The 24286-nt window shown below is 40.6% G+C and overlaps 1 protein-coding gene across 1 annotated transcript in view; it reads left to right on the top strand.

The window, feature by feature from the left end:
* col13a1 (collagen, type XIII, alpha 1) overlaps positions 1-24286 on the top strand; it is a 158111-nt gene that overhangs the window by 66340 nt on the left and 67485 nt on the right. Inside the window, exons 3-6 of the mRNA XM_028604073.1 lie at positions 940-947; positions 9152-9178; positions 15537-15572; positions 18334-18360. Of these exons, the coding sequence (XP_028459874.1) occupies positions 940-947; positions 9152-9178; positions 15537-15572; positions 18334-18360 (98 nt within the window). The remainder of the gene's footprint in view (positions 1-939; positions 948-9151; positions 9179-15536; positions 15573-18333; positions 18361-24286) is intronic.

The raw sequence follows: 24286 nt of genomic DNA, 5'->3' as shown, positions 1-24286 counted from the left end.
CGATCAGCACTGTTTTGACAGCTGATTGCTATTAACAAGTTAACTTTAATTTACAAGTTGTCAAAACAGAACTTTGTGTCTTGCCTAATGTAACGTCAGTAGCCTCCTCCCCTGTGCCTGCCCTGTTGATTTAAATCCTCCTCCTTGTCAAGAAAGTTGGTAAAAATCCATCCAGGTTTTCTTTTTCTTTTCATCTTAGAAGTCTACTTGCAGTCACGGTGACGGATGAAAAGCGAGGCTTGTTTAAAAAATCTGATTTGCAGTTTTGTTGTGTCTGGCAAAATAAAGATAACTTTTGTTAACAGAAGCATTGCTAATTTGCTATCATCTATCATTGAGTTTGACCTCTGCAAGTTAGAACACACATGCACGCACGCACACAAAACACACACAACACACACACACACACACACACACACACACCATCATGATCAACCCTGTCTGATCACGGCCGGGTCTTCTCGGATCCTCTCAAAGACCTTTGGTCGTATGGTTGGGATGGATCCATGAAGACCTCTACGTGATGTGTCTTTAAAAACATGACTCAGCCTGGCTGTGTCTGGGGAAGATTCCTACTCTCTTGTTATTTGAAGAACTAGATGAAACACATCACTTAGTAATGCTCTGTTCTTCAAAGTGTACATTTCTGCTTGAGCAAATAAAAACATAGAGAGAATGTTTCTGAAACATATTCGGTTGCTTCAGCTTCACATTCTTGGCTGGATTAACAGCCGGGACACCTGCTCGAGGCCCCAGACCATTACCTCCATTTGACCCTGTTCACTGTATTTAATACCGTATGAACCAACCATAAGCATGGCATGTTAGGTATTCAGACTGTCTGCATGTAATGTATGTTATATACATCTAAAAATGTTCTCTCTCTCTCTTTCTCTCTCTCTCTCTCTCTCTCTCTCTCTCTCTCTCGTTGTCTTACAGGACCTCCAGTAAGTAGACCAGACCCCTTGTGTGACCTGCATGTGGTAAAGTGACTGGTTATTTTTGCACTTTGGTGTGAAGTGGATAAACTGCAAAGTCTCCTCAAACATACCGGATGCAAATATATTGCCTCACCTGGATGCAGTGACACTGTGCAGTGCTTCATCATATGGCTCATTACAACATAGCTTATTATATTCTGTCATGAGCCAAATGTGTTGTGTACATTTTAGGGTTGCGCTTCAAATTGTCCAAACAGTTTTGATTCTTACAAATCATTTAAGTCTCTTCAGTTTTTAGAATTCGCCGTGTGAATTCAAATTTAAAAAGGAACCTCTAAGTAAGTGACTCTGAGATTCCTGTAGGTGTGAATGCAACCCAGTAGCACGCAGTAGTGTGTAATACACCTGCTGGTCCATTGGGTTTGGCGTGTCAGTGTCATGTTTTTCCTCGCTGAGGCGTGAACATTACGCATGTATGAAGGTGCTATACCAGCAGAGAAGAATCATAAAGTATATTCCAACCTGCCTCCCTGCCAGGTAAGATGAAGATTCGTGGTCGAAATATATTTATATATTTTAATTCATTAATGGCTTTTGTTTGAACTGTTTAAGATTGCCTATGAGTGTTGCCATGTTAATTTCATTTTGTGACGCTGACACGCCAAACCTAATGGACCAGCGGGTGTATTACACGCTTAAAGGTGTGATACTGGGTTGGTGAATGTGACTGTGAATGGCCAGTTGTTTGACAGACTACTGACCTGTCTGCCTCTCGCCCACTGATACATGCATGCAAATGGTTGAAATCAAGCCTTCGTTCAAAAGGAAAACGTCTTGACTCGAGTGCTTTGATGGCACAAAGTTTCCAAACATCTGGCCACTATGAGTTTGACTTTTGTAGAGCCGTGTCAGTTTTAAAATCACCTCTGCCAAATATCCCTCCCTGGAAAATGTGAGGGATAATTTCTACAGAGGCAGTTTTAAGGTACATGAGGTCAGACAGCGAGGCGGATTTTCCACTCTCACTACACTTCCATCTCCACAGGATCTGAGCATTTCAAACTCAAAGACGTGCTCAGATTCCACATGTCTCTTCCACTTGAGATATTGTATGGCAAACACCTATAGAGCTCAACAGTGATCGCCCACTTTTTTAATTTGTCTGGTTCCGGAAGAGATTTCCCCCTTCAATATCTCTTTTGACATTTCATTAATTGCTTATATAAAGAGTTTTAAGTCTAGAACCAAGCCAATCAGCTACAATATCACCATCGTGACCATAACACATTTTTATTTCCATTGTAACGGCAAGCTCCACCAATCACAGACGGACGCTGTTATGCTTAGGATTGTGGGTAGTGTAGTACCTCTTCAGGACATCGTCAATAAAACAAGGTGGATTTTATGCGGACTTCTACAGAAGCAGAAACCTTCGTTTCACAACCTAGTGGGAGCTCGTGGTCAGGCTACCCCGGATGGTTTAGACCAGAGAACTTCTGTTCTGTGACCCCTAGGGATCATCGGAGTTAGTGCAGGGGGGCTGCCAAACTATTTAAAAAATATGTTTTTGAAAGTTTCTTTTTTTTAAAAAGTCTGAAAATATACATTAATTTGAATCCAACGTATCAATAGCAAAGATAAATTGGCCTATTTAAAAAAAAAAAAAAAAAAAAAAATATATATATATATATATATATATATATATATATATATATATATGTTTACATATTGAAGATAAGCTTATAAGGTAGCCACTATGGTAGCTGTACAGTTAAGCTTAAAGATTCACTGTGCCTTCCACATGGATGTTCAACGTTAAAACATGATGTATGAATAATATCCATTTATTTTCATCCATTCAGCCAAGTTTAATATGTAACCCAATTGTGTACAATATATGCTGACATTTTAATTTTTGAAAAAAATAAACTTTCAAAAACACATATTTTAAATTATTTGGTGGCCTCCCTGCACTAACTCTAAGGACACCCTATGGGTAACAGACCCCCTGTTAAAGTTCTCTGCTCTATACTTTAATAAGTCTCGAGAATGCTTTAGAAGCATAAAGATTGTGGTCATGCTTTGGCTATTACTGTACAATGACTTCACAGATGAGTTAACTGTATCCAGTCAGATAGACACAAACTACTCTGGCCGAATTTGTGTAGGACTGAAGACATCACTCAGGCTATTTCATGGACAGTGAAGGGATGAATTAAAGCTCAACAGCATGACAGCTGCATGATAAATTGGCAAGAACAGTGTCCAATACCTTTCAGGCCCAGTCACACCAGAAAGTGGCACAGTGAAATGAATTCTGATTCTGATGGTGCTTAAAGCTTGGTTATAATGCGACGGAGCACTTGTGTATGAAATGGGAGCAACACAGTTGATAGTAATATAATAATATCTTCATTTGTATAGCACTTTTAAAAACAAAGTTACAAAGTACTTCACATAGCAAGTCAAGAACACATGAAACATAACATAGAAACACATTAAAAACACAGCAATAAAAGAATGAAAGTACTAACCCTAACGAACCACTTTAAAAAAAAATGGCAGAACCATAAACAGAATGAATCAGAATGAATCAGATGGAATCAGGGAATGCGGTGCGATAAAAGTATGTTTTAAGCTTAGATTTAAAAGAAGCCACTGACTCAGCCTGCCGTAATTCCAGAGCCTGGGGGCTCTTATTTCTGAAGCTCTGTCCCCCTTCTTCAGCCCACAGTCTGGAACAGATAAAAGGCCCCTGCCAGAGGATCTCAAAGAGCGAGCAGGGTCATACGGGGACAAAAAGATCTGAGATACTGAGGAGTCAGACCATTAAGTGCCTAAGTAATTAAAAGAATAGGCCTAAACCCGGGGTCATGTGTTCAAACCCGTTTATTCTGGTTAAAAGCCTGGCAGCTCTGTAGCCGCTCTACAGTTTTTCTATTTTGGCATGTAAAAAATGGCTGTTACAGTAACCCAGTTCCTGTGAGATGAGGGCAGGTAAAATAGTTTCTGTATATTTAAAACGTATAGGTTTGAATTATAGTAGTCTACATCCACAACGTTCCACTTCCGGGATTGCTTCCTTTGTGTTGGCGTTCTAACCTCCGGTGGATTTGTGAGGACTATGGTTAACTGCTCCTCAGATCTCTGCAGGGTAAATCCAGACAGCTAGCTAGACTATGTGTCCAATTTGAGTTTTCTGTTGCACGACTAAAACTACTTTTGAACGTACACACTAAGACTATTTTCTAGCGGCACTGGGGCTCCGTGCAGTGCTTAGCCCCGCCCAAGATGATTGTGATTGGTTTAAAGAAATGCCAATGCACCAGAGCACGTTTTTCTCCCATCTCAGAATGCTGTGTGGACTAGCCAGACCTTCATCCGCAGCGCTGTGGAGGAAAGTCTGGCAAAGCCGGACTAGAATTATACCAATGTACTTATTTGATAAAAGCATGTTTTCTCAGTCCAAAGCTCACTGCTTTCTCAAAGGTCAACTCTGGTTAAAATCTCCATTCATTTCCAAATCCATTGACCCAAGCTCTGCGTGAACTAAGCTCTCCTTCACAAATGAATCCACGGTTGTAGCAATTAGATTGAAATTTACATACATAGCTGTTATGAATCCTGTTCTGATCCTTCCTCTTGCTTTATTTTTTACAGATAAAGCACATTAGCAATAACAATTGGCTATTACATGTACATTATATTAAACTATTATATATTACATTGTAATTTCCCAACTGGGGATCAATAAAAAAAGTATAAATTATAAATTATGGCCTTCCACCTTTTGGAATTCGTCTGATCTACTAAGACAATTTTGCTGAGAATGTATCCATTCTTTAATTCAATTCAATTCAATTTTATTTATAGTATCAAATCATAACAAGAGTTATCTCGAGACACTTTACAGATAGAGTAGGTCTAGACCACACTAGAGGTGATTTCTCAGAAGTTATAGGATTGAGATACTCTCAAGTCCAGGTAAATGATCCATGGAGCAGTAGCATGAGTACATATAATGTAGTTAACGTCTATTCCTGCCGAGATTCACAGGGGACTGGGTCCCATCACAGCTTGCAGGGACAAGGCTACCATATTCTCTCAGGGGTTTATTTCCTTAAAAATGGAACCTAACATAGTTGTAAAGTGATACGAAATTTCTTTTTTTTCGCTCTGCATCAGCCAACCTGCTTGCTGCCCCCTCACAGCGAGGGAGAACTAATCACTCAATGAAATCCAGACTGTTCACTGTCCTGGCTCCCAAATATTGTAACGATTTCCCTATCGACATCAGGATGGCTGGCAGCCTAAACATCTTCCACCGAAGGCTAAAATCACATCTCTTCCGACTACACCTTGGATAAAAAAAATAAAAAAAACTCTTAAACCTGCACTTTAATGTCTCTTTGTAGCTTTGCTTATTTAAAGCTAATGTACTTGCACTTACTACTTGTTGTCTCGAGTTTGTACCTTCAAAGTTGAAAGCACTTAATTGTAAGTCGCTTTGGATAAAAGCGTCAGCTAAATGAAATGTAATGTAATGTTTTTAAACTTGTCTCTTAGAACTGGCTTGCTTGCGTCCTTTGTAAAACCTAGCAGATCGCGACTGTTCACAGGTAACATCACAGGGGCAGGGCTCCGTTGGCCTCGGATGGGCCTTGTGCGTGTAACACACGTTAACATAATCAGAGATGATGGGAAACACCCTCAGACTCTGATAAAGCCGGACAGGACACCAACAGGGGTCCTTCACAAGCTGTCAGTCAAAAGCTCCAAACATAGAAGGACAATTTACAATGTTCACTTCAAACAAGTATTCAATGATGCTACACAAAAGGAGGCAGCTTCATGCTAATGTTTGTGTGTGTGTGTGTGTGTGTGTGTGTGAAATGTTTTCTATCAAAAATGTTAAATCCACTCCACTCCAAGACAGTGTGTGTGTGTGTGTGTGTGTGTGTGTGTGTGTGTGTGTGTGTGTGTGTGCAGTTGTAGGAAACACCAAAGTCAGCTTCTGGGTAAAATAATACCAATAAGAATGTAAATCAAACCCGTTTCCTATACAACCCAAACTAACTTCTTATTGAACAGAGGAGTACCCAGGGGACCATACATCCCACGTACGATGGCTGCCCCCCACCCCCCATTCATCCCATTCCCATTCATTCAGCAGCACTTTTCCAAATGGGAGCCACATGTTGGAGGGTTACTGTGTAATTCAAGTGAAGGGTTCCTTCCGGCAGTGGGTGACCTTTGCCCCCTGCAGACGGCCCCTGGAGACCCAGTAGCTAACGGGCAGGCACTTACGTGCAGCATGTTCACACTCAGCACCTGGCCAAGCACCTTTGTGCACTGCCCTCTGACTGCCAGCCTGATGAGAATAAAAGATCCTACAAAAGCTAGAAGATTGGGGTTTTGGTTCATAAAACAACAAGAGTCCGCAAGTGTCCCTACTGACTGATATATTGGGTCTAATAATGAGTGTAAGTGGATTGATGGTTATAAAACTGTAAAGCACATTGCTTTCTTACATACTATCAAAAGAGTAAACTCAATTTGTATAGAGCACTGACTGGATTTGTATTTAGTAGAACATTTGACACAGCTACGTTTCTCTACTATCCACAACACAGTCACATCAAACACATAAAAAAGGTGACACCAAGCTGTATGTAGTACAATGACTTATGTAGCAAAGAAAACAGTTGACAAAGCTAAAACTCAATCAGAATATACCACAGAACTGTATTAAAGAAGTAATCCACTGAAATGTCTTTAACAATCAAACATTCATCACCTGCAGCCTTTAAAGATGGCTCTAAAACAGTTGTAGCGCCTTCACCATCACTGCACAAAGATGTGTCAAATCCTTAAGACGCTGACACACTAACCCGATAATCGGCCGTTGGACAGTCTGGCGAGGTCGGTGACTCGAGTCTGTTCGGTGTGTCCCGTGCCGTCGTCAGTCTGAGGGGCTGTCGGCATTCATTTTGGCCGACCTGACATGTTCAGTCGGAGACAGGGCAATCAGGGACTCACCCGGAAATGGCGAGCGGAATGAGCCTCTCAAAATCTGACGAAAATCTTTTAAACTGACCTTTGTCTATCTGAAATGAAGACAGATTCAGCAACCGCACGGCCTATTTCTCACTTAAAATGTTTTTAGAAACACGATTCAGTGAACTATTTTCGTAAAACACGAGATCGTATTCCAAATGAGCCGCCATTATGCTTGGTTTTGAAATCCAGGAGCAGCCAGTCTCATGTGGCGCGTTCGTCCAATCAGCTGCAGCAATCGCGGCTGTAGGAGGGTGGAAACTGTTTTCTTTGCTTGTCAGTGGTCAGTGAAGAGAAACTGGTGGCGAGCCAACTAGCGTGCAATGCTGGGAAGCGGGGCGATCCCATTCATGAAAACAACGCGTATATGGACATGTACCATAAACCAGAGAACTTAACAGTTGCGGTTTAATCAGACGTTCACTCACTTCAGATTACGCACGTGACCCAGAACGTTAAAATAATACTTCAAACTTACTTTTATTTTCAAAGGGGACACTAACCCCAGTCTCCTGGATGAAAGTCCTCCAAACCATATGACGATATCGGCCGTTTATTTCCTCTAGTACGACCCAAATGAACCCTAACGGTGGTAGGAAATACCATCTCAGTTTCAAACACGTTAGGAAACGGTTGCAGTTTGGTTAGATTTAGGCCCAAAAACTACTTCTTTAGGTTTAGGCACTAACAGTCATTAGTTAAGTTTAGAAAAAGATGGTAAATGGTGGTTTGGGTTGAAATCAGACGTTACTAAATTTCCGGTTACGCACGTAACGCTGAACGTGACCTAGCTTTGTTTGTTCCGTAAAGTCAAAAAAAACTCTTATTTTTTAACGGGACATGGTCCCCGGTCTCCTGGGTGAAAGTCCAGTGTTTGTTTGACCCATCCACCCCCCCACCCCCCCAACTTCTCTCTTTACCAGGACATTTGGTGCTCTAATACTTCCTCAACTTACTTCCTGCTTTGCTCCCTTTATAAATAACTACTACGGCCACTAGAGGGCGCCACCACTGTATGTAAATATGAGTTGTAATTGCTGCTTGAACAAACGACTTATGTGGCCGTTTTTCAGGGAGGACAGTCTCGTAAATTCTCATATAAAAGCTCTCACAACATTTACACGGTACCTTGGTCTGTCAGCTAATTTCTTTTTTCTTCGTATTTTAAACAAATATCTGAAATGAATGTCATTGATCAGTTCAGTGTTCCCAAACAAAGGGATTTCTATTTTTAAATTATAAATAGACATTCACAGTCAATCATCAAAGCCAGTAAGCAAGAGCTCAGATAAATGTTTGAGGTTCCTCCCATCCAGCATTACTGATGTAAGAGGAATGGCTTCCCCTCTCTTGCACGCTCACACACACACACACACACACACACACACACACACACACACACACACACACACACACACACACACACACACACACACACACTCTCTCTCTCTCTCTCTCTCTCTCTCTCTCTCTCTCTCTGGGAAGATCAGGCAGATATTCTCCTCAGTAGCTTTTTGGAAAATGTCAAGAGTTCCTGTTTTGACTTCCAACCAATTAGCGTTCCATCCTTTACTTAAGAGCTGCTCACATAAGAAGCATTCGTGTTCTGCTCGCACGCTCAATGAAAACAAAACACACTTGACTTTTTACAATGTGCTCCTTCTTGTTCTTAGAACCTGGACATTGTATTCTAGTTCTTTGTGATTTGTTTTTGATGGAAGTCCCCATTCTGCCATGTTGTCATATCCGCATTAGCAAGGTACTCAAGTAGGGGGGGAATATGGTCAGTTACGTAGAAACATAAGGTCTTTTAGCATGCATTGTCCCAAACCAATCTTTGCATGTTTGAGTGTTTGTGGTGAAATGAAGCAACTGGTTGTTCTTTTTTTTCTTCACAAAACCTTGTGTTGTGTTAAAATATGATTCACTGAATGCCTGTTGACCAGAATGGGGCATGTTACTGCATCAGTAGTGTTATTTCTGTGTGCTGTCACTGAGCAAAATAAAACATATTCATACAAGATAGTAACTACCTCAAGAGTCTCCAATTCATTTTATTCTGGCCTGGTTCAGTGCAGGCATAATATATTATGGACTTTATCTGTCAAATGTACTTTCCTTTTTGTACCAATTTTCTCTCACCCCTTTTTCAGGGTCCTCCTGGACGGGCAGGCTTTCCGGTAACTGTCTTTTTAACTTGTGTCTTTGTGTGTTTCTGTACACAGTATTTGCATGAGTAGATAGTTATCGCTGCAGTATTGATGTCTCATCTGCTCTCTACTGATTAGTTATTGTCTTTATTTGGATTTTCAAATGAGTTTTAATGGTCATATATAAATACATCCAAACTAAATACATCTAGTGGTTGTTATCAGATGATAGCCATAGCTGTGTCCAAAAAAATACATTTATATGATACTAATTTGCTTTGCTGAATTAGTTTTGGAGGAAATATATTTTTTTTATAGCGAGGCTATGCAACTTTTGAAAGAGGACAGAACACAAACTCCATTTTTCAAAGGAAAGGTTCAATTGATAAGAAATACCTGGTCTTGCTTTATCTGGGCTGGCCAGTAGCTTATGGCTTGTGTACTGTGAACTTTAGTTACATTTTGCTGTGTAAAACGTCATAACCACAAGTCAGTTGTCAGATACCGATGCACAAGGCCCCCGTTAGCGTAAGAAGTGAGAATGTGTTGGGGAGAAGCGACCAATGGTAGCCTAGCTGTGTTGCAAAATCATGACGTCATCACGTTTAAAAGTAGGCAGGCATTTAGTCATTGTGTAATCAACAATCACATTAGTTTATATATATATATATATATATATATATATATATATATATATATATATATATATATATATACATATATATAATACACATATACAATACATACATACATACATACATACATACGTACCAACACACACACACATAAAAATCAGAGTAGGTAGAGAGACAGGTGAAAAGAGCTAAAAAATCATGAAGGCAAAAACATCAACAATGTATTAAGGTGTGGGTGTGGTCAAGTTACGACCTCTGAGCACAGACCCATCCTCCTGGGTAGACCCAAAGGCACCACATAGGCCCATAATGACGCGTTCACCCCCAACCATTCACAACATTAGTGCCCAAGACTGGATTACCAACTGGGCAACTGCCTGTTTCAAAATATGCGTTTAATTGAAAAAATCAAATCACCACATACCAATAGCATAGGGCCAGGTGATGATAGAGCTCAGAAAAGTACCTACACATTCCAAAGAGAGTGGGAAGAATGATGGTTAATTGGGCGTCTTTTGCCCTCACGCTCCAGCCAAGAGCTTCCCTTCAGTAACTACTCTTTCAAAGTTGCTTCTCTTCCACAGTCCTTAAAGCAACTGACTCAAGACACGCACCATTATCTTATAATTGGCACTTGTGGCAAGAAGTGACATAGTCTGACTTTAAAGAACAGGACAGGGTCTGTGTTAGGTTCAGACTACTGAAACACTGGGTAGTTAGGAAAAGATAATGGTTTCTGGTTTATTATTGAAAATTGAATATTGTAATGTTTACAGCCACTGACATGACTGATTAAATTTTATGCACTGTATTTCAATATAGTTTCCTTGCTATCTAGATAGAACATGTAATCTAGGCAGGATTAGGTTCCCGACAGAACAGAATTACAAATTAGTTTTGTATGAATGTATTTTTAAGGAAACAGGGTTGCACTGATATACTCAACATGGAATTAAAATGAGTCTGATTCAGTATTGTTTCTATGATTACTTCTCAGTTCAAGAACCTCAGAGATGTCAGTACAGCGGTGTAACTGAGTGCTTATAGCTTTAAAACCCTAACAATATCCATTCATAACAGTGAGCTTCGGCTGGATTGTGCCATGTCCTCTCGGTTGTTTTAGTTGACATTCTGTCTCCATTTCTGCTACAGCTTGGATGCAATGCTTATACAATCTCTCTGACCAAACCTGCTTCTGCTGTATCATCTCTTCCCCTCCTTTCTCTTCAGTCTAACACTCTCCTCCTCTTTCTGCTGAGCAAGTAGTCTCAGCATGTCAAACCCACATGGTTCATATCATGACAACAGGTGGCCATCTAGTATCTGACCTTTGTCCTGGGTAGAAAGTTACAACCAGCAATCCCCCCGTTTGGTTCTGACAAGCTCACTTGTGAAACAGGTCCATAAAACTGTGTCAAGATGAGACCGGCCCCAAGTTTCCTCCTGATGTTCCTTTTGCCGGAGTTTCGCTGACTGTTTGTGTCAAAGTAAGGAAGACATTCCTTCCAGGATTTGTGATTGATTACACGTCAAGCAGCAGGGAATTAAATCACAAGTGGTCTTTGACTGAATGGGGGCAGGAGGATGTGGTTTTTGGAAAGAGGGCCTGTAAGAATTGAAAATCAGCGAGCAATGTGTTCCATAGAATGTGGTTCTTTCGCAAAGGGACATTATAACTCTTTATAACCAGAGGAGGTAGAGCCCACTGATATGATAATGTATCATAAACACATTGTTCCCTCCTCACCTTACACACACTACACGCACGCACACACACAACTTATATTTCTCCACATGCAGGTGGACCCAGCTCACAGTGTGCCGTATTCCTACACTTCCTATTAACTAAAATAATCAATAATTCCCTGATAAGTATTAATAGAAGCTGCATTCATCTGATCTGAAACTACAGTATATCACAACAAATTTGATCTCATGGGTATCTTTCTCACAAGAAGTTTGTGTGTGTGTGTGTGTGTGTTCTTGTTTAACTATATTTGTGGGGTCAAAAAAACAGGAGTCCAGTATACTTGTGGGGTCCCGACAGCTTTGTGGGGCCAAAATGCTGGACCTCACAACTTTAAAGGGCTGTCTGAGGGTTAAGATTTGGTTTTAGGATTAGGGATAGAATTAGGTTAGGGTTAGGGAAAGGGGCTAGGCAATTACGTTACGTTTCGGTGTGGGGGGGAGCACCCATGTGTACCTAGCCTTCCTGACTTATCTTTTCAGGCAAGGAAAAGATGAGTAGAAACATGTTTGGGACATAGAGCAGGAGGAAGAGTGCAGCAACAATCAGGTTTCTGTCTGTGGAATGAAGTGCAACACATGAACTGAATGAGGTTTTACAAAACACTTAATTTGTCATGGATCTAAAACCTACTTCAGTGAAGGTTGTATTTTGTTGTCACAGCAGATAATCACGTTGGGCACTTTGTAAAGCCCCCCGCTCTGCATTAAAACCATTTCTGTTGGTGGCAGATTCTCCCCAAGGCCTTGGTTTAAAGCAGGACCTTGGACAGGTCTTCAAAGGGCCCAGCTGTAGCCTGATAGTATGTAAAGGCTTGAACAAATATACCACATACTAATGACAGAGATACCAGCACATCTTATGTATCAGGAGGACTGAAAACAGCTGAATCTGGGTCCAGGCTCAGTTGAGATGAGGGGCGGGTTCTGATTTGTATGAGAAAGCCAGGGACCATATCTTCATTAACACTGCTAGTTATATTCTGTAACATCTCCTGTCTGCCGGAGAAGACAGGCCCTTAGTGTAGCATAATTCCATTGGTGTATTGCTTGGGAACAAGATGGCTTGTTCACATTTTACGTAAACATCAACGTCAACAATTCTAACATCTTGGACAAATGCAGCACTCACTGGACAGGTAGTTTCTTGGGGCCATGTATCTAGCAGCCATTTGCATTGGCTTCCACAATGAGTGATGGGGCAGAGCAGAGACAGACAACAGTCAATAACAGCTTAGCTTCACACAGTAAAACATGGATTTGTGCTTGAGTAGTGCAGTGGTTTTATGGCATTTCGACTCATGGCTATAAACTTGCTGTAAACTGATACACTAGTTGCTTTTCTGTTGCATTTCTGTGAGAATAGCTTCTCCAGCTGTTTGCTGCCCCCAGTGGCCCATACATGTGTCACTTTGAAAACTGTGGGATCCGTAATATTTAAAAGCAGCAATGTAAGGTAACCACAGGTGTCAATAAACCAGAACAAAGCCAATTCTGAAAACAACTTATGTAGTGTGTGGAAGGTGTTCACTCAGACTTCTGATATCTTTACACTGTGACAGAAGGCTACTGTACCCAAACTCTTAGTATTAACATGTAGCAGGTCACAATATAAAAGGCACTATAGTAAAAAATATTGCAGCTTTAGTAGTATTTGTTGTTTCATGCTGTAGGTGTCTTTTTTTAATTTGCATTGGCTTTTAGTTCAGGAAATGCAAATTCCCTTAATTGAGCTGTGAATATTTATGATAAGATTAAACGTTAAACCTCAAACAAAGAAATCTTGATTCACTTTTGGCAAACCTGTGAATATATCTCAGACATGGAGAGGTCCATGGTGAATTATTGGGACATCAGAGGCTGTCCACAGACGCTCCCTAAAGTCTATCCCCAGTCTCCTCAGTCCTGCAGTCTGTCTCCACTAATCCCTCCTCACAGATGAGAGCACAGGTGAATGTTATAACTAATGCCGACGTTACACCAAACAACTTTTCAAGCGATTCCACTGTTGCAGTGAGTCTTCAAACAGCTGTCATCAACAGAGTAGAGTTTTTGTCATGGCCACCAACCTCTCAAATTTGATGCTCACTTTTCACTTTCCAAACTTATCCAAACAAATGTATCAGGCGTCTTGGGCTGGGCATGACTGCATCAAAATGTGGTTGTTTCTCTATCACAGTATTGTGCATGCTTGTCTCTAGTCTCAACATTTGGCATGGCATGGTGAACTGACTAAGCCCTCTCAACACAAATGATTCTAGTCCTTAAATGGATACCATGGCATTAGGACTTTTACGGTACGTGTCCATTGTCAGCGTCATTTCAACGCTTCCCATTGATTCCTATGGGAGCAGCAGTGCAATGCATTCTGGTAGCATCGCGGGACCTTTGGAGAAGCGGGGCATCGAGTCACCCCGCTCCTCATTTGCATAAAGTTTAATCAAGGCAACTTTATCCAAATGAGGAGCGGCTGGCTTGGCTCGACTCAAAAGCTAACGGAAATCTTTTAAACTGACAGCTGCCGATCTGAAATGAAGACAACTCATAAACTGCATGGCCTATTTCTCGCTTAAAATGTTTTTAGGTGGGCGCCTGGGTAGCTCACCTGGTAGAGCTTGTGCCCATATACAGAGGCTCAGTCCTCACTGCTATTCAATTTTTCAATTCCATTTTATTTATAGTATCAAATCATAAAAAGAGTTATCAGACACTTTACAGATAGAGTATTTCTAGACCACACTATAATTTACAAAGACACAACAATTTCAGTAATTCTCCCAAGAGCAAGCATTCAGTGCGTCAGTGGCGAGGAAAATCTCCCTTTTATGCAGAAACCTCAAGTGGCGAGGAAAACTTCCTTTTAGGGGGAAACCTCGTACAGACCCAGGCTCTTGTCTGACGGTGCCGGTTGGGGTCAAAATAAAGATAATGGAACTATGGATAAAAATAGTAGTTGTAGTAGTTCATGTAGTAGCAGGGCACTGCAAGGCGTAGCAGGGCACTGCAGGGCATAACAGCACAGAGCAGGGCACCGAGCCGGACCACGGCTACAGCTGCAACTATGATTTAGGTGCCACCCTAATCCAAGGAAAACTGTGGGGAGAGAAAACATCAGTGCTCTGGGGAATAAGCTCTCCAGAGCTAAGTTAGTAAAAAGCATTTCTGGAACATGAATGCACACAGATGGAAAGCGAGAGGAGAGCGGAGCTCAGTGTGTCAAAGGAAGTCCCCCGGCAATCTAAAACTAAAAAAGCATAACTAAAAGCTGGTCCAAGGCAAACCTGAGCCAGCTGGGTTGGTAGATGAATCTGACGACTATGTAGAGAAGCAGAGACGAGAAGGCAGACTCAAGCGGCTGCCGGTTCGGTTCAGACCTGTGGCCCTTTGCCGCATGTCATTCCCCATATCTCTCCCCTTTCATGTCTAAGCTGTCTTATCTAATAATAAAGGCCTAAAAAAATTATCTTTGAAAAAAAAAGTTTTTAGAAATTATTTTCATGAAATAAGAGATTGTACTCCAAAAAAGCCACCGTTATGGTCCGTTAGAAGCTAGGAGCAGACAGCCCCATGGGACGCGTTCGTCCAATCAGATGCAACAATAGGGCTTGTATGAGGCTATAGCCTATTTTCTTTGCTTGTCAGTGGTCAGTGAAGAGAAACTGATAACTGCTGGTGGCGAGCCTACTAGCATGCAATGCTTGGAAGCGGGGCGATCCGCCTGTGAAAACAATGCCTATATGGACACGTACCATTACAAACCCAATATTAGCATCTCTTTCCCACTAGTAGCACCCATTAGGTTATATAATCACTACTAAAATGTTAGTGATGTGTAGCAATTCTGTTCTTATAATGTTGGTGGGATTTGGTTGAATTTAGATTCCATGTAATTAGATGAGATTGGATTCATGTAGTGTCTAAATGTCAAGGTATCCCTTTAAAAGTCCACTTCAGTCTAACCTTCTTGTTGATGCTTGTTCCTTTGAATTTTTTGCATTGGTCAATAGGGTGACAAAGGAAGTATGGGGATTCCTGGGAGAATGGTGAGTGACTTGGGCTTGTAATGGTAGTAATGGTTACATTCATTATGACACAGCCAATGACAAAAGTAACATATCAGTTCTAATGAAAGCAGGGGTTTAAGAGAATGCTATTACATACCTGTGATCTACCCACAGCAGAGGCTTCCCTTATTCTGGCTGATTAGAGCTCTTCTCAGGTGTGAGGGGGTGTGTGCAGACGGTACCTCACCTGTTAGGGTGAGACTAATTACACCTTTATCATTCTAATTTTGAGTTTGAGGAATCATGTGACCCTATGTACACACCAGCATGGCTTAAAACTGAGCTGAGATGAGATCTTTATCATTGATTGTATGTATATTAGAAGTGCAGCATTGTGATTGTTGACCATAAGTCATGGGTCAGCTTTAAGTGAGCATGGAACTGCTGATAATGTAACATCATAAATGAACACTTGTAAATTGTAATAAGTTAATTGTGGCGTTAATTGTGGCGTTAATTGTGGCGTTACTATACAAGTATGAAATACAACTATTGCTTTCCCTAAGAAATCCCCTAAGTTTGCTGGACTTTTAAATTACATACCATTAATTATTAATTTTATGTGATTAGGGGTATCACGATTTTGATTTTAAATCGAAAATTAATCTAAATGAGCTTTTGATTTCTATTGAAATAAAAAGCATGATCAGCAATTCCCCCAGTATTTTTTTCTCTCTTTACCTGCCTACTTGCGCATGTCCAAAGAAAAAAAACAGACACAGCATAGCTTACCGACTGGTAGAATGCAGCTGAAGACACAGGGTAACATTAGCTTAGCAGTAGCCTGCAGCTGCGCTTTTCCATACACTGTGGCCACTGCCGGAGTCGGAGATAACGGAGAAACAACAGAAAAGAAAAATCCTCCTGCTTCCCTAAAGTCACTGTGACAACGTTGCCTTCCGTATGAGTTATGGAAGCAAATAATGAAGGTAAAGCATATGGGCTCTGACTTGAATTCATGGTGGGTTCATGTACACCTAGTTAAACTAATGGTGCATTCAATAGTACTTAGTTTATTCTAATATACTAAACTATTGTTGTAAATGAGGACCCCCATGAAAATGAGATGCTGCATCTCATGGGGTTGATCCTCTAATAAATGTTCATAAATAAATAAATAAATAAATACCCTTCTGCCATCTAGTGGCTCTCATTGCAACATTGTCGTCACTGAAAACAAAATGTTTCAATTGAAAATTGAATCGAATCGTGTCCTTAAAAAACGAATCGTGCATTTGGAGAATCGTGACACCCCTAAGTGTGATGTCAGGTAATGTCCAACTTACAGCCTTACTGTGATGTGACAGAAGTGAATTATAAGATGTTGGAGAACACTGTAAAATGCAGTGATACTGCCATATTTTTATATTCACAAAAACATACTCCATAGTAACTCAAGATAAACCCTTCAATGTGTCTTTAGGGCCTTACAACTGTCAGTGGTGTATAATATATTCTTCAGGTATTAGACGTTGCAGTGTGTTATTTAAAACAGCCTGTACTTGACGTTCCTCTCAGCCCACCCAGGCTGTAGTGCGTAGTATAACCACTTATTATAAATCTGCTTTACTTAAGTATTACTTCCAGTCATTTCTGTGCAGTTAACGGCCTGTAATTTACAGGGCTACCACTCAATTAATTTGGTTACTTTTGAACATTTCTTTTTTGATTTGGCTATATTTCAAACAATTTTAGCACTGCCATATTTAAGCCCGGATATAGTTTTTACTCATATGACACTGTGGTCTCCATAGCTCACAGCGCTCTCACCTAGCTAAAGAATGTCACAGTGTGTTTTTTTTTACATCAATAGTGATTGATTGAGGTTGTTTAAAGCATATATCCTCTATTATGTACAAAGGAGCCAGAAGAGCCACTGAAACAGCTTTAACACCGTGGATACTATGAATTAGAAACATTGGATTTAAATCATTGTACAATTGGTTACCTCTACAATAAATATGTAATTATGTAAGTGCATTATATCTAATACACCAAAGGTGTTATGTCTCATTTTAAATCAAAGGCCGGGTGAACTGACATATTTCTCTCAAAGGAAGTGGAGTGAAGAGATATGTTAAACCTGACTCTGATTTGTTGTATCACGGTGTTAGGAGCCCATCTTGATGCAGCACTTACTCAGCAAGTCTCGGTATGCTTTAAACAAACTTGGTTGTCCAAAATGGCTTAAAATAATCTGATGGCAAAAGTATCCCCGAGAACTCTGTCTCTTTTGCCTGTCTTTGTAATATCATTGTGATGAATTGTGTATTTGGGGATAAGATTTAGACTAGTCTATATCAACAACGTTCCATTTACGGGATTACAGGAAGGTCTGGCAATGCGAGACTATGTTAAGACAGTCTCCTTGAAAGCATTCATAATAGTCGCTGTATGAATAATGAAAAAAGCTGCATAAAATGGGCAAATTATTTTTTTTGAAAAGTGTTGGATGAATAGTTGGATCCCTGATTCCACCGTCAGAAAGGATGTGTCAGACACTGTAAGATGATCTGACAAGCACTTTGTTTGAAGCACACTGAGGCCTTTGGTTTCCACTTAACTGACACATAGAGTAGCTGGCCTTAGTTCTTCCACCACCTCCCCATCACTAGTTCCGAGGATGCTGCATGCCCCAATCCCTCTCCATGTCTCTAACAATGGTTCCTCTCTCTCTTGTGTCTCTCTCCTCCCTTCACACCTTTGTGCATGTGACTGTGTCTGCTGTGACTGATCCCAGGGCTTAAAAGGACAAGCAGGGGAGAAGGTAAGGTTAGAACCATTAGCAGGTTTACTTAAAAAAACAATTTAGCACCAGTCTATTGTCCATTGTCTGAATTGCAACCAAAATGGTGCCAGTAACCTAATGCATCAGTTCCATGACATAATCATTGCATGTGTCTTGGATATATTTATATTCATACATATATCTTGTTTGGGTAACCCCGAATTGTCGACAATTCAATCCAAGGAGCCTGAATCGACTACCAGTCTCACAGTTGAATCATCACAGTGTCTGAAAGTGTGGCTATCCTTCCATTCGCCCTAAATGGGGGGGCTGCCATTAATAAATATGTTAATAACAATTAGAGGTAAGGGTACAAATGTGTACAAAAATCCAAACAGTACTGGCCCATTTGAGGTACGGGGCTTAGCACCGCCCAAGACGATTGTGATTGGTTTAAAGAAATGCCAATAAACCAGAGCACGTTTTTCTCCCATCCCGCAGTGCTGTGTGGACTAGCCAGACCTTTTTCCACAGTGCTGTGGAGAAAGGTCTGGCAATGCAAGACTAGGTCAAAGCAGACTGCTTGCATGAGCGTGAGTAGGAAGAGTTGCAGAAGAAAAGTGAAATATAAACAGGTTGCTCATTTGAAACACTGCTAAATGTGACTTGGTGGTAGAGGTGCAGAGCAGGGCACAGTATTTTGAGTACAGGTAGCATGTGATTTATATCTGTATAACCAAACGGCAAGAGGGTCACATTCTGTAAATGGTTTCCCACCCTGGTTGGATTACCTGCACTCTTTACACCATGAAACACAATAGTAACGATTTGTCACATAAGCGTCTGAATGTTCAAATTTAAGACTCCCCAAAGAAAGTGGAGAAACACTTTTAGAGGCCACAACAGAGTCTATGATGAGGATCTCAAAGAGAACTTGAATAAGAATGACTAGTTATATATTGAGATAAATAAATGCTGTTACTGGTGCGTTGCACAACTGTTAAATCTCAGCTCTCAGTCTTGTAGAAGTTACCATAAATATAAGCTGCCAGCTGGGAGAGAAAAGATTGATATTGGCCTCAAGGTGGAAATTGCATATAAGACATTTTTTACTGTAGGCTTCAATGTCTCCCACTTGGCTTCATGAATTGCAAAAGTGTGTCAACAGAGACGGTAAACATGCAATAAATCTGTCAATGTCAGCAGCACAGGAACAGAAAAGTCTAAAGGATCACTTTTATTCACATCCATTTAATGAACTCTACCCGCAAAGACTATGTGATGTCTGCTGCAGTGTCTTAAAGGTTGATTTTAAGTCCATCAATGAAAATGAACTCCAGTGAAAGTTAAATGCATATCTGCTTGCAAGTAAAACTTAATGGTGTGGAGTTTTTGATCACTCTTAGCACTACGAAGAAATGTTGTTAATCTGTTCTTTTGCAATCACCCCAAATATCTAATAATTTCATTTACATAAATAAAGACATTTGCACCATAACTTGATGCAGAAAAGGCACAAATTGTTACAGAAAAATTCATCCAAATGCAGGAAACAAAGTGTTTCATGCTCTAAAATAAATTTTGTTCAAAAGTTGAGCTCTCAATCCCCCGAATGTTTAATCCAAAGTTACGCCCTTGGCACACATAGATGCATGCGCACGATGCATACCAATGGTTTCACATTATTGATCAACAGTTGGCAGTGACATGCCAAAAAATTCAGCAATACACAGAAAAAAGACAGGGAAGGAAAGGACTGCTAGCTAATAAACATGGTAACAATGCAAGTTTCAAAACTGGCTTTGCAATTTCTTTTATGAGGAAGGAAATACATTCTACACATGGGCCTAAAGGATTCACACAATGTGTTATAGTGAGAAACACTGACTGAAACATCGGGCATGTTAAAAGGACTAGCTGATAATTTTTATGATATACACTCAGCCACTTTCTTTGTTCTTTAAGCTCCCTGAACATGTTTCCCAAAATGTTAAGTGATTCCTTTTCAAGTGCACCATTAAATAGGTTTCATATCAATATTGACTGAAAAATCTAAATTCACGACTTTCCACTTCTGGGATTGTGGTGCCGCCGGAAATTCATCCGGATGTCTTTCATTTCGGCCGGATGTCCGTCCCCTTCCTCTTTCTTTGTGTTGTAATTTTAAACTCTGGTGGATTTGTGAGGACTATGGTTAACTGCTCCTCAGATCTCTGCAGGGTAAATCCAGACAGCTAGCTAGACTATCTGTCCAATCGGAGTTTTCTGTTGCACGACTAAAACTACTTTTGAACGTACACATGTTCCACCAAAACAAGTTCCTTCCTGAGACTATTTAGCAGAGGCACCGTGGCTCCGTCCGGAGCTTAGCACCGCCCAAGATGATTGTGATTGGTTTAAAGAAATGCCAATAAACCAGAACGTGTTTTTCTCCTATCCCGGAATGCTGTGTGGACTAGCCTAACCTTCCTCCGCAGCTCTGTGGATGAAGGTCTGGCAATGCGAGACTAATATATTGATTAAAATGACCTCAGAGCTTTTTAGCCTCTTTTACCTGGAAATCTTTATTTTTTCAGCCAGTATTTCTTCTCAACTGTGTTTCCAGCAGTAGCACCTGCCCGGCCCAGCAATAAACAGCACACAGACAAAGTTAACTAGAAGAAAGCGGAACATTTTGCAGCTAATCAGCCTCATATTTTTATCTGAGTTAATATATAAAACAGAGCTAAAACTTACATTTGTATGCTGACAGAGATAGCAGTCCAATGAGATGATAATGTTGGTCTGTGTCTGCAGGATGTGTAAGGAGGCAACTGTTTAGATGTTGTGTCCTCACCATGTTCTGCTGCCCACAGGTGGGCAATAATAATAATAATAATAATAATAATAATAATAATAATAATAATAATAATAATAATGGAGCATTAATAAGGTGTCTCCCATTTCACCTAAACATTTTTCAAATGCAAGGGCTTGTTCAATTTGAACCCGCTTCAACACTAGCTCTTCACATTTGGTAAAGCAGTCACAACATCCTAATCTATCTGCTGTGTCAAAGCCAGACACAGCAGATTTACACATTTGTTCTTGTCAAATACGTGATTTCGGATGTGGTAGGGCTGAACTGTCAATGAAAAGGGAAACACTCAGCACATTCTTGACTGTCATATCACAATGACAAGTGTGGTTACTAGCCAAGCATCTTTAATGTGGTCAGTCAGCCAAAACAAATAGTAGTCTCAGCCCCGGCCTGACTTGTGAGAGAGCAGAAATGGTAACCTAACAAGCAGACAATGTAGCGGCAGCTTTTTGGATCGATCCACAGATCCGCAGCCAAAATAATCCATTGGTTGCTTCTCTATTTCTAGGCAGGGAACTAATTGTAATAGTGCTATCAGGATCTGTCCACTGTGTGGTTAGTCTGTTATAGTATGAGGAGAGGATGAAGAAACACAGAGCAGACTTCAGTGTAGATCGTTTCTTAAAAGGAAGCATCTTCCCCAGAAAAGGAAGTGTGAGACGGGCACAAAGAGAGTACGTGAAGACAAGCTTTTCTAGAACACTGCTGTCTTCAAACAAATGGCTTCTGTGGGTTTTGTGGGAGGGTGTTTGAGGCAGCTGAGAGAAAAAACAGAAAGACGGATTGGTTTTGCAAAAGAACCACAGCAGATGGACACTCTACTCTTTATGGGCTCGAGAAAATTTCATTTGGAAGGAAAATTTGCTCTGAGTGGGTCCTGGTTTTGGTTTGTGATTCTAACTTTGCCATGTTACCTTGACCTCTTGAAACCAAAGTAATCCAATCTCTGTACAAGTGTATCTGTAAATCTTCACTTGTCAAATCTACTAAAGGTGTAGAAAAACAATGAAGTAACTGAAGACTGTCCCAGATGACATGAACCCTATTTTTCCATCATTACCTTTGCATTCTGGCCCCTGAGTGATACATCTACCATCAAACCAAGAGTGAAAAAACTAAATTCTGGGCTTTCTAAAGTAGACATTTGTTCAGACATATTCAGAATCGCCTTTGTCTTTGACGGATGACTGGGACCATCAGATATATCTTGAGATAGGGTTTCCCTACAGGAGGACAGAAGCTAATAAGGGAAAGTGCTGGAAACCTGAGTTGGCCAGTCTGGCCTCAGTCGTTTGTGGGATTGACAGACAGACCGCGCCGCGGTGCAAATCAACTATTTTGGGCCAAATCCAGAGCTCAGAGGCACTGCACTGTGTGTACAGCAGCACCGCTGACCTTTTGAGTCCCACTGTCAAGTTATGAAGTACGATCCTGAAATCAGTTTGTCTGGGATTCTAAGTTATAGTCCATTTGAATACTTAATGCCTGATCATACGAGCATTTAAAAAAAAAAAAAAAATTAGTGGTCAAAACCGAGGCTGAGATATTCTGACTTTTATGTATAAGTGCTTGATTAAATAAAGAATACAAAATTACATAAAAATAAAATGTATGGGTTAAACTCCAAAAATGCCAAATGCTATTTCATATAATGCAACGTGGAGCCCCCCTTTGTTAGACTCTATGTGCCTGAAAAATGCCTACATCTTTCAAACTCCATAACCTTCAGTTTGTAACGCGGACTAAGAAAATATTATTATTTTCAGTCATTTCTGTGCAGTTAATGGCCTGTAATTTACAGGGGATGCAACTCAATTCATTTGGTTACTTTTGAACATTTCTTTTTGATTTGGCCATATTTCAAACTATTTCAGCCCTGCCACATGTGGGTATTATTTAGACTGGATATAGTTTTTACTTATATGACACTGTGCTCTCCATAGCTCACGGGCCTCACACCTAAGGAATGTCACAGTGGGAAAACAAGTGCTCAATTATCAGACCATATTTTTGATAATGTCAATAGTATGAGATCATCTGGGTTATTTGCTAAGAAGACATTAAATAACAGCTTTCACAGGCTGAGAAGTACTCCTCTAGCCTGGCAACGCCAGATGATTTCCAAGGGGTGTTATCAACGGTACAAGACCAAAGATGCACTTAGACAGTGTTTCTGAAAACATTTGAGGTAAAAAATATGCAATACAGTAACAGGATCTTGATTCCTATTTCATCAGAACTGCCTAGTTTGGTCGTTGGATCTGAGTTTTGTGAGCTTGGCGTGATGCGTTGGGTGGAGAATGTCCCTTAAGTCCAGTAACTACGTCCAAGCCCGTTATCTTCGGCTGGAAATGTGTCTGAATGGGAGGTGGACCATACGTATCTGCCAGAGCAATTGAGTTCGGCTGATTTGTTTGGTTCCCAGGCTAGTACTCCTCATGACGAACTGACTTTGGTTTGTAAAATTGGTGGAGTGCCCCTTTAGCTTATTGTTTGGCTAGCAAAAGGGCAGGGTACCGAATTCAATACTTTTAACCCACCGACCGAATTGAATTGCCTTTAAAGTTTTGCTTATCGGGAAATGCCTCGTCATATAATACCCAATTTCAATACTTAAGGAGTAAATCTAATCAGCATCAGTGAGCCAATAAGCATGAAGGATGCTTCTACCAAGATCTAACGTCACACATCGTAGAGACAATTAGGAAAAACTCTACGTTACACAGAGACGGCTCACCTAGTATAAACAAAATCAATAAAAAAAAAATGTTTGAGCGATACCCAGCCCCAGTTGCTAAATGACAACATCAACTCTCAACTATCTTGAAGAGCCATTGTGACAGAATAGCCATAGCATGTTCTGGCTATAACATGTTAGCAGTTAATTTCCTAGCTGCAGCAGTTAACCAACTAACCCTTCAAATAGTTACCAAGCTTTTAGCACCACCCATCTCACAAGATCACGCAGATTAACATCACTGTGGAACATTCTATCGTGACCAGAGTTAGACTCTATGCATGTCCACCACGGTTGTTTGAGAGGAGGTATTTATGTGACAGAATTAGACACAGTGAATGTCATACAGATGCTAGTGGATGGATTTG

Source organism: Perca flavescens, chromosome 17 (assembly GCF_004354835.1).
Source record: "Perca flavescens isolate YP-PL-M2 chromosome 17, PFLA_1.0, whole genome shotgun sequence".
In the NCBI taxonomy this organism is placed as follows: domain Eukaryota; kingdom Metazoa; phylum Chordata; class Actinopteri; order Perciformes; family Percidae; genus Perca; species Perca flavescens.
The sequence above is the reverse complement of the archived record's forward strand: the minus strand, read 5'-3'. Positions and strand labels throughout refer to the sequence as shown.